General features: G+C 38.4%; 1 protein-coding gene across 1 annotated transcript in view; it reads right to left on the reverse strand.

Moving 5' to 3' along the window:
- The window catches only part of LOC140242063 (uncharacterized), a 219,312-nt gene that overhangs the window by 142,779 nt on the left and 64,195 nt on the right, over positions 1–12,338 (reverse strand). The window contains exons 6-7 of the mRNA XM_072321825.1: positions 10,637–10,875; positions 7,849–7,964 (exon numbers count right to left, since the gene is read on the reverse strand). Coding sequence (XP_072177926.1) covers positions 7,849–7,964; positions 10,637–10,875 — 355 coding nt within the window. The remainder of the gene's footprint in view (positions 1–7,848; positions 7,965–10,636; positions 10,876–12,338) is intronic.

Raw genomic sequence — 12,338 nt, forward strand, 5'->3', positions numbered from 1 at the left:
CTTCTGGTTATATAGAAAAGAAGATTTTCAAAGATTCCTCTATTTTTCAGCAGTTTTCAATATAATCAAACTCTACATCAAATACATTAGTATTGAATGGGATAATATACCACAAAATATTGCACAAGATACGGCAACATAAATTATGTGGCCATGAGGAGGGCAATAACTTCTGGTATTCTGGTATCATAAAATATGGCCATCCAATATAATTGTCATCATTCATAAATCAATATAATTACCCCTCTGCGAAAACTTAAACCAATTCTGTTCCGTTCTCATGTGGCCATGCAATTCACTGACTGCTAGCTGGATATTGAGGAGCATATCAAAGTACTAAATGCTGAGCATTGCATTGTATGTGCACACGGGCCAGCAATGTTTAATTCATGCACAGTAAATCTGGGCCCCTGTTGCATAAAAGTTGAGATTGAGTATGCAGGTTGTAAGTCACAAAATTAAACATTGGGCTGTGAATGCTCAATTCTGATTGGCTGATGCCTGACTTAAATCTGATTTTCTCACTTATGTTTGACTGTGCACATGCATCTTTTTATGTAACAGGGCCCTGTATATTTTACGCACATACACTGCATGTGTAAAATTACAGTCAACCTCGCGTAAGTCGACATAATCGGGACTGAGAAAAACATGTCGACTTACGCGAAAGTCGACTTACACGTACAACTGTAAGTCGACATTTTGTCGACTTATAAATGAAAACTAATTTCCCCTATGCAGAGTAAGATCACGATGCGGATCGCTACCCAAATCTTACTCCTTTTGCCGCCAAAACATACCTACTGACATTAGCAACAATTATGTTTTAGCTCATGCATAAATCTCGCGCGGCCGCGCGAGATTTATGCATGACCTAAAACATAATTGTTGCTAATATTAGTAACGACAACGCACAATTCCCAAATCTCTAGAGATATTTTGAGAGAGTGGGATCGGAAACCTGGGCCCGTTTCTAGACACTGTACGTTTTAAATTTGATTTGAAAAATCAAACGCATATTCCCCAAATTGCATGCGGCTTTCCGATTTAAATTCAAATGCGTTGCTGCGAAGATATGCGTGTAAATTCGTATGATTCTGTGGAGATAATTTTTCAGTGCCGACTGAGTTGAAATAGGATGTGTGATTTTCCTTCCGTAAGTCGCCATATTTGTTTTGCTTTCTATTGCCAATGAATTGTTCTCGCGCTCCGATTCGCAACATTACCGCTCAGTACGGCGCGGGCCAGTCTGAAATAAAAAGAAGAAGAAAAGTTTGTTAATCCGAAAACGCCATCTTTTGGGATTACTAACCTTCATAAAAACAAATCTCTCTCCATCGTCAGACTAATTTAACTTTGGACTGAGATTTAAACCTTCGGCATAGCGAACTGTAACAATAATTTGCCACTATCTTTTCACTGACATTTCGTGAAGCAGCATGCGTTTCGGTAGTTTGAAACGTGTAAATGTTGCGATGTCTTTCCCCTGCTAGTGCAGACTAAGTTAGGTCACGGCGAAAGTTACGTTACGAAATAAAAATTAATGCAAGTCTTTTCAACAATAACACACTTCCGTATATAGATTTTTATGCGTTTAAACGCAGTTTCTAGTTTCATACAAAAACCGCAAGTCTTTTCTGCAACGCTCTTGAGTTTTAAATACAACATTGCTTGTGATTTGATGGACTTGCATTACTTGATTTTTAGAATTGCGTTTAAACGCAAGTGAGTTTAAGTTTCTTACAATTTTCTAGTTTCGGATGATTATCAAACGCAAGTCTTTTCAGAGTTCCGTGTGATTTGATGGACTTGCATTTGATTTTCAGAGTTGCGTTTAATCTTTTAATTTTGCATACGAAATAAAAATAATGCAAGTCTTTTCAACAATAACGCACTTACGTAGATGTTTAGAGATGCGTTTAAACGCAGTTTCTTACAGTTTCGTACAAAAACTGCAAGTCTTCTCTGCAACGCTCTTGCGTTTAAATACAGCGTTGCGTGTGATTTGATGGACTTATATTTGATTTTTAGAATTGCGTTTAAACGCAATTGAGTTTTTTAAAAAGTTCCCTACAATTTTCTGGTTTCGTATGATTATCAAACGCAAGTCTTTTCAGCGTTCCGTGTGATACGATGGACTTGCAATTGCATTTGATTTTCAGAGTTGCATTTAATTTTTAATTTTGCGCACGAGATAAAAAATAATGCAAGACTTTTCAACAATAATGCACCTCCGTAGATGTTAAGAGATGCTTTTAAACGCAGTTTCTAGTTTCTTACGAAAACCGCCAGTCTTCTTTGTAACGCTCTTGCGTTTGAATAGCGTTGTGCGTGATTTGATGGACTTCATTTGATTTTTAGAGTTGCGTTTAAATGCAATTGAGTTTCAGGTTCATACAACTATTTTCTGGTTTCATTATAATGATTATCAAACGCAAGCCTTTTCAGCAACGCACTTGCGTTTATGTGCAAAGTTGCTCGTGATTTGATTCACCTGCATTTGATTTTTAGTTGCATTTAATTACATGTAGTTGCATTTTAATTAATTTTCTAAAAACGGGCCCAGGTTTCTAATACCGCTTCGGAATAATTAACGTTAGAATATTCGAATAAACGGAAACACCTATTTCATGTTCTGATAATGATTCTCCGAGTACTAGGACCTATAGGTGTACAAAATTTGTGCGTTTTGAGAATAACGAGAAGGAGAAAAAGGGGAAAGTGAACTGCTTTGGGTACTACATGTAACTCTCCAATGTAAATGAGTCTCTCTATTCTGACGTACATGTACAAGACAATGGACGCATGGCGCGAACGGTACCGCGCCGTACACTATCGAGTTACCGAGTAGAAATGCTGCGAATCGGAGCGAGAAAACATTTCTTTTTCAGAGAATGGCGATAAGATTTTGAGCAAAAAAAATTATGTCGACTTAGACAAGGGAATTAACACATATTTCAGCTCAGTTGGCACTCAAAAATCAGGTCGACTTACGCGAGTTGTCGACTTATAAATGTCGACTAAGACGAAGAAATTTTCAAGGAATAACAAAGGCAAAAATCGGGGATTTTTTTATCGTGTCGACTTAAGCGAGTTGTCGACTTCTGCGATGTCGACTTATGCGAGGTTTACTGTATATCAGGTTTCACATGCTACATTGTAATTGCGCAATTTTGCAGCAACGGCCAAGATGAGATTACAATGTACTTCTCTCGCATATAAATGCGCACCTCAGACAGGACAACATATATTCTAACACTGAACTCGATGGAAGAACAGTGGTCTGTGGCAATGTCGGCACTCTATAACCCATTGAGGACGAGCTGACTTTGCTTCAACATATATTATCCATAGACACCTCCCCGAGATATACAAGGGACTATAGGCTTTAATGGGTTAATAGAGTGCATGCTGGGCACTTTCTGATCTAGAGGACACTCAAATGCTGCTGACACAAAACAAATGTTTGCACCGTGTAGCTTAAACATGCATTAAACAATATTCTTGTATCATATTTCCATCTTTGGGGCTGTTTGCTTTAAAACCTGAAAACCTCTGAAAATATAACAAAACACTTCCAGACCATGAAGTGTGGACAAGGAGGTAATACAAACACTCAAAAGTTCGTGTTTCTGAGAAGAATCTGGGTTTTCATCACTCTAAAGCAAGCCACCCACAAGTTCTGCATTTTTCCCACTGCTTCCAGGGTTTGCGTCTTCATCAGCATTAACCCATTGAGGACGGACCGATTTTGCTGCAACATGCATTTCCGATAGACACTCGCACAAGTATTCTCGGGACTCGTCCTCAACGGGTTAATGTGGTTTTTGGACCCATATTATACCAAACCACATGCATCCATGCTGAGTGGTAAAAGGACACAAGTCCATGATTGTTATGTGTGCATCTATGGACTACATAAAGGCTGATTATTTTTCCTTACTGAACTGAATTTAAGTAGAATAACTATTATCTGTATGTACCATCTGTATATAAACCATGATGCCTGAAGATGCCAACTAGTAGATATCTACTGGCACTGTTTTAGAGATGCAAGACAACCAAAATACTTTGTGTCACCAACAAGTTGAGAAGTTTCCATCTTCATCATACATGTAGTTCTTTCAATGTTTTCAGTCATTGTATCTCTGAATCTCTGTATTCAGCTCTCTCCATCTCTCCTCTTTCCCAGAGATTCATCACATCCATCCTCGAATTTCAATTCAGTTTTGCATGTCAGCTTGATTTAGCTGGCATCATTCTTACTCATCCTCCTGCTCAATTCTCCTAGCTCTCTCCCTCTCCATTGTCATTCTTTCTCCCTTCTCTCTCTCCTTCTCTCGCTCTCTTACATATAACACACAGGCAAACTTGTCATTTTTATCAGGATTTTCATATTTCCTCACAGAAATTATTTTGCAACTAATGGTTCGAGTTGGCATTAATTTAAGACAGCAGTATAGAGTGATAGATATGACATTTCTCTTTTTATTTTTGCATTTAGTAAAAAAAAAAAACGATATGAAATGAAGTGGTGGAATGATTGATTGTCTCCAACAATTTCAACCAATGATATCAACTACAAATGAATGTGTACGGAATTCCTAAAATTGCTCTTTAAATTGAGAAGATTTATGGGAGTGGTAGTTCCACATGTACGCCCTGCAAGATCACAGTTCATGCCAAGTTAATCGCCACAAAATCTGATTTTGGACACCTGCATCACGACTACAAATTGCCTGGAAACATTTCGAAAACAACTGCGAAGAATGTTCTCAGAATCATGACAAATGTGAACATTCATGTTAATGAAAAAGAAACAAAAAAAAATCTCACCCAGTGTCTATAATAGATAAAACGTGCCTACTGCTTCTTTTTCTTCTATATCTGTATTGTAACATCATATTTCAATTTTGTCACAAGGCAATTCTACCACATTGCTCCTGTCAACTGCATAATTCTGTATGCTTAAATTGCAAAGATATGGAGGTAGCATCATAAAGATTACAAAATGAAGTGTAATAATTTGTGGAGAAAAGATGCGATTTGTATGAATCTAAGATGTTGTTGCAATAGGTGTCCCATAGTCACTTTCTGCTTGCCTTCAAAATAATGCATTTCAATACCAATCCCTGGCACCTTCCCCAAGCCTCCCTGGATCATCTTGATTTGGACAATGACTATTTCGAAGAACATATTATAGCCAGTAATATTCTTACATGAATATCATTTAATATCTAAAATTACATAAATATATTTACACATGATGAAAAGCTGAGCAACAGGTGTGCAGTACACAGCGTAGTATGACTGGCTGGAAACCAAGTGCAGAAAAATGAATATTGTGTACTGTGAGCCAGGCAAACCTTGAGAAAAAATAAATAAATTGTAAAAATATGCAGAGGATCTCCACAGGGGTATTCAGATTTCTCCCCTCTTGCTGGCCGTCTGCGGTATCCTCATGAATATGGAGAGCCTGCGTCTGCCAGAATTTACGGCAGATTTACTAGATTGACCTTTTAAATGCTCATCAGGCGCATCAAGATTTTCATCATGTAACGGGTACCTTCCCTCCACCCCTTATCCCCATTATAACTCCCATCGTGTTTGCCACACATGAGTCATTTTGTAGCACACACTTGGCATCTAAGAAATTCTTGTTTTCATACTAAAAGGAGATTTATGAACAGAAAAAAAAAGACGAAGTCAATTTTCATCATTTTTTGTTGTTGTTGTTGTTGTAAATGCATTGTTTTCCTAATGTTTTCCATTTATTCATTTTTTTTTTCCAGGGCAGACATTTATTCTGTTCCTTGATGTTTTAGTTGTTGCAAAGACATTACCATCATCTTGAAAGAAAGAAAAAAAAAAGCCAACAACCTAAAAAGTATAATGTCACGCACCCCAACCATGTTGTTGTTTGTTGTGTTTGTTTTGCTTTGTTTTTCATTCAGTAAAATTAGTTCATTTATTGTCTCAGTAAGACAGATAATGCAAAATGTGAAGCAGTGTCATTCTTACAGATCCCCATATCATATAGAAATCTTATGATCTATAAAACCATAAGTGTTCCCACTATCAAATGTATTCATAATGCAATGCAGTGCAAGTAATGCACAGCGACGTTAATATATATCACTAATGCATTTGATTACACTGGCAAGTGGGTACATTCAATCATTTCCAGGGTATGAAGAAAATAGTGTATAATTTCAGCAAAATAGCATAATTTTAGCAATTTTACCTCACTTTCAACTTCAAAGAAAATCAATGTCTGGCAATGCGTATATACTAAGAAATCTAATGCAGATAACTCAAGAAATTTCTGAGATATGGAAGAAAACAGTGAAATTTTACCATTTTCAGGTGATCTTTGATCTCTGATCTCATAACCAAAACTTTCCCTTGAGAATCCTGATCTGGTAATACATGCATACACTATCATGAAAATACATAAAGAGGCATCGCAGAGATATGGGGGAAATAGTGCTATTTCAGCATTTGACCTTGACTATGTGACTGTGCATCACAAAACGAACAAAAGGTCGCACCCCTTGATTTTACGCGTGGACTCAAGAAAGGTAAAATGGGTCAACTGAGTCAATCTTGAGTTTTTCATATTTTCCGAAAGAGACATCCTTCTTCTACATTATACTTTAGTTTGGGATCATAACATGAATGGGAAAGTGTATTTTCAGCAGTTTTTATACGACCCTTTTTGGGAGAGTAGAATGATCAGGTATGTCTCAGAGGCCCCTTTTCATTTCTTGAAATCCTTTGCATATACTCTTCACTTCAAGTCTAATAACTTTTGAAAGGATAATGCTACTGCTTTGAAATTTGGCATTAATCATGGAAAAAATGTCTTAATACAGCATGCTCAATTTCAGCTTAATCTGATAATCCCTTCATTGTTGCTGCTCCAGTAGTTTACATTCTGTGTTTTGTCCCTTTCATCACACAGCTAGCTCAGCTTGGTAAAGATTAAGGGCTTGAATAAACCCTGTGCTTCAGAGCCTCTTTTCTCAGTTCACACTTTTCCAGAGTGTATGCTTTCTTTCCAGTATTTAGATAGGTTAGGGGAGTCCATATGAATTGAATCATACATCATTTTAAAGCTTAGAGCCTGCTCTTTTAAAATCTGCCCTTAACTAAAAATCCATATCTGGCGACTTTTTGTCAGTTTTGTGATGCAGAGACACATATTGCACGACCTTCGACAGTGAGCGTGTGCACCCACAAATTCATTCGCACAGTTCTGTCGACTCATGCATATATGTCAAGTTTTCTTTGGATACATCAGATGGTTCTTAGTAATACATCACCCACAAAATCCATAACAGATGGACAGACAGATGGACGGATGGACGAATGCTGTAAAACGAGGAATGTTTGCGCGCATTGTAATTTCGCGCATTTTGTGAGAGCCAAGTTTCGCAAAATTAAAATGCACGCGAAAGTTCTTGTCTACACTATATGCACTGAATGTTAGAGGAAACTCGCAAAAATTTCATGCTACAAAAAAGGCCGTTGGCTCCAATTCGCGAAAATTTCATGCTGCGAAAATGTCGTGTTTTACAGTAATGTGAAAACATAATGCCTCTGACACCACTTCGTGGTGGAGGCATAAAAACACACTAATGACCCAGTAAGTCATATTTTCAAGGCAAACATCATTTTTTTTTTCTTATTAGAAATATTGCACATACTATGCATGCCACATCAAAATTTAGTACAGAAAGTCTTAAATCAAACAAGAAGCACATTTATCAAAAACACACAAAGATAAAATACAATTGAGGCATTCTAGTTGCATGCATGCAAAACACAATAGAGACAACAACTCACCGGAATGCAATGGGTGCCGGGACACAGACCGGTAGACTCTCCAGAAGGGGGCAACTTCCGTCCGGACGTTCAGGCTCCGCCTCCCTCTGAAACAAGCCACGCCCCATGCTGCTTGTCTGTTAATAAAGAGAAAATAAATCAAACAAGGCGTAACAACCTGAAGACCAATTAACCATGGCCAGCACACAGGAAAGAAAAAAAAATACCAGGTATACAACTTCATTTTTTTCTTTTTGCACAGTGGATAATATTTGTAATAACCACAATGATAATATTACGACTGCCACTACTACTTCACTTAACTACCAACTACAGTATACTATTACTACTACTACTACAATCACTAATACTAGATACAGTGACAGAAAGATACACTTGCACTTACATTGTACATGAATAGATACAAGTATATAATTATTATGGATGGATGGATGGATGAAAAAATAGACAGAAAAACAATTTGATAATTGGTATTTAGTTACTTAGAGAAACTCATAAAATAGGAAAAAGCCCATGGTAAGACATGGAAATTTGTACAGTGTGCGAGTGGCGATAGGCGCCTTGTATAGGCCTGCTATTCTCATGGGGTCTATAAATGATGGGGCAATGTAAAAGGAATAAAGACCATATTTTTTCAAGGCTTGATGAAAATAAAAATTTGAATTTTAAAAGGGTCTTCAAAAGTTCGCTCTTATCACATCAATTGTTAGAATATACTTTCACAAGAAGATGTGAAAAGCATGTGATATTAACCAACTGTGCATGCAGGATATAAACACCTTATTCCAATGGCACACAACAAAATAAGTTGTCTGTATGCTTTCAGACAACAAGGTATCACAAAATAACAACATTACAAACATTGACATGCTGTAGTCACATATTAAAAGGTCATAGCTGCAAAGCCCAGTGATAGAGCATATAGGTATTCATTTCAAAATATATCTATTTAGATACTTTGTATTGAAAAAGCATGTACAATAAAAGTACATTTTTCTGATGTGATAACTGCAGGGTGGTGGGAAGGTCAAAGTTCAAGTTCACCATGTTGGTACTGCATGTAAAAACAGTTTCATCCACTGGATGATAAATATGGAGGGGCCACTCCACAGGGCTCAAGCACAGCATGATGCTACATAATATACACCAGTTGCAGGGAACAATCTGTTATGCATTATTGGATGATCTCTCCAAGCACTTTGCAACATGTATAATGCAGTTGAAGTCTGATATGAATACAAAGTTCTGTAGCTACGTATATGCTGCAGTGTGAGAATTCATATGCTGAAATGCTAGTTGCTACTGTCTTGAATAAAAAAGATATAGGTTTACATTAGGCAGTTTGTGGCAGGTTCCTGGACACAGTGGTGCTACATTTGAATGAGGCACTATGTAAAATAGCTCTCTGTGATTTAGCCCCATGTTATAACCGTACATGAAGTAGCCCTCTACAGTGAGGTAGCACTGTACAAGGTATCCACATGTGAGATAATAGCTCCATGCAATGAAGCTCCCTATGTGAGGCAGCCCCAAGTAGAGTAGCCCTACAGCGTATGTAAGGTAGCATTGTGGGAGGTGGTCATGTAATATTTTCAAGGTACTGTAAAAGTGGACATTTTCGCGGTGTTGACATTTACGCGCATTTCGTGCAACCAGAAACGAGCGTGAAAATAAAAGCACGCGAACATTTCTGCTTGCCATATGTTCCATTACTGGATGTCTTGATTCAATGGAATTATAAACATGCGAAACTCATCTTACCCAACCGAGCGTGAAAAATTACTTGCCGGAAAAATATCCAGTTTTACAGTAGTCCATTCTACAGTAGCCCTATGTGAGGTACAGAGTAGCCATACATAGGGCCTAAAATTACCCCCCAGCTAAATTACTGGTAAATGATAAGGTTAGAGTAAAGATTAGGGTTAGGTTAAGGGTTAGAGTTTGGGCGAGGGTTAGGACTAAATTCAGGAATAGGATTAGGGTTAGGGTCAGGGGAAGGGTCTGGGGTAATTGCCCAGGGGGTAACTGCATGCCCTAGGTATAGACCCAGCGTAGCATTGTGTGAGCTGGCCATGCAGGCCTACAAGGTAGCCGTATGTACCAACCCTATGTGGGGTAGGATTGTGTGAGATGGCCATGTACAATTGTATAAGGTAGCCCTAGTAGTCCTAAGTGAGTTAGCATTATGTGAATTGGTCATGAGCGATAAGGTAGCCTAATGCCAAGTAGCCCTATGTGAGGTACTATTGTGTGATGAGTTGGCCATGAATAAGGAAGCCCTACCATGTACGTACAGTAGCCCCAAGCGAGGTTGCTTGTGTGGGTTGACCATGTCAGCTTCAGTTGGACAGTATAGGTGAAATAAACCTACATGAAGTATGTCTCAGCACTATGAAACATAATGGCCCATCTTCTCCAATTACTGGGCTCCAGTGTACTATTGTGGCATCCACAGTGGCTACCCCGTGGCTCTATTGGCTATGACAGGACGAAGGAGATCAAGGCCTATCTTTTATCAAGATGTATCTACTACATTATATTCATGCTTCGAAGTTACAATCTGACCACATACCAGGCTTTACAAAATTAAAGGGGGGCACACGCGCCGCCCCCCCCCCCCCATTTCTTTTGTTTTAACAAAAATAAACAGGGAGGCGAGTGCCCGGTGCGCTCCCCCCTGGATCCGCCACTGCATACTATACACCTCGCAGCAGAAGGCTTTCTGCTATAAAGTATGTTGCATATTGAGCAAATTTGAAGTAACAAGCAATGTAAGGAAGACACGCACCTCTTCATTGTCCACTTGAAGGGCATTCTCGACCACCAGACAGGACCGCTTGGCGGCGATGGGTGAGAGTCTCTCCGAGGAGACAACAGAGGGCGACCTGCTGCCCCGTTCGCCCTGGCTGAGGGACAGGAGGACCAGTCGCTCCAGGGACGTGGCCGGAGGGATGTCCTTGGCTTGCTGGATCTTGAGATGGAAGCAGGCATACTCATACTCCGAAACATCCTGGCCACATACTTTAGCTGTAGGATTACAGAGAGAGAGGAAAAAAGCAAAAACACTAGTTTTTAAAAAAAAAAAAAAAAAGAATCTCAAAACAGCATTAATCCATTTAAGATAGTTTGGTTTTTACCCAAAGCAACAATAATAACTAAATTTTTGATAAACTCATTAAAACATTGTTTAGCAATTGGAATGTAGTTCCAACTATCAAATAGTCAGTTATTAGTTGTTGTCATATGAATATTGTCATATAATGATCAAAAAGCAAGGTTAGTGTAACTCTGATATGAATTTAACCAGACTATCGTAAGATGATGGTGTTGAATGCTCTACAAATCTAATAATCTTAACTTAATTGTAACCATATTCTTAGGAAGCACTTGTAAAATTATGTCTGGATTTGGAGAGGAAGGTCTCTTATATTCTGTTCCAATACCTCTGGGATCAATTACTCTACAGCACGGCAATTACGCCAACTGCTACTAAAATTGCAACATGATAGCTAATAACACCGCATGCTGAGCAGCCCTGTCATTACGACCGAGTTGCACACTTGATAAAAACTGTCAAATAAAATGAGACAGCAATGCTACTGAAAAACATCCACTAACATGAAACTCTGTGGGTTTATAACCTCCTTAAAAGCCAAGTCAAAAATTATCATGTGAGAGTGATGACATTTTGAGACAGTGGTCGAAGAAAAAAAAATAAGCACAGAAATTAATGCTTCTACTATAATACATGAACAAAGTGACAAAACATGATGGCACTGAAAATTCTTGTTTGCTTATCTACACATATAAATTGTAGTACCAGTTATTACACTGTACCACCTTCATACAAATAGAAATTCAATATCTACGTGTATGTGCAACTGATGTTTGGTAGAGTTTGAACGTAGCACTACACAGTTCAGCAGGATTCAAATGGTTTGAAAACATTTTCGTGGAGTGTCACACATTTATGTACAGTATCTTATCTTTTGCCTGGAAACAAGGAAAAAAATCAATAAACGTACACAGTGATATATGAAACTCATTTACATTGAGTACTGATAGAGCATTCTTATCCAATTAATTCACTGAATGGCATACGTATACTACTGATCCTAAAGCAAACTGAAGACCACCACAACATAGTGAAGAAATGAAATTCAATGAGCTTTTTGTTTCAGACAAAAAGATAAAAGAAAAGATTCCCAGCCTTAACAAAAATCTCATCACACAAGCCTTCAGACATGTCACAACTCTAAGCATGACTTGAAATCCCATTCTTTCAAGAGGCTGGCCAAACTCCTCGAGCACAGCTACGCCAATAAGCCTCATTCGTTCTCGTCGGGGATCTAAACTGACAGGGGAGCATGTTGCGAAAATTGTTGCCCCGACGGGACTCGCGGCTCAGAGTTGATAAAAGAGGGCAGCCAGTCATCTTCAGACAATCAATACCGCCCGTGTCCCTGGGACTACGTCAATATTCCGCAATC

Source organism: Diadema setosum, chromosome 18 (genome assembly GCF_964275005.1).
Source record: "Diadema setosum chromosome 18, eeDiaSeto1, whole genome shotgun sequence".
Taxonomy (NCBI): Eukaryota; Metazoa; Echinodermata; class Echinoidea; order Diadematoida; family Diadematidae; genus Diadema; species Diadema setosum.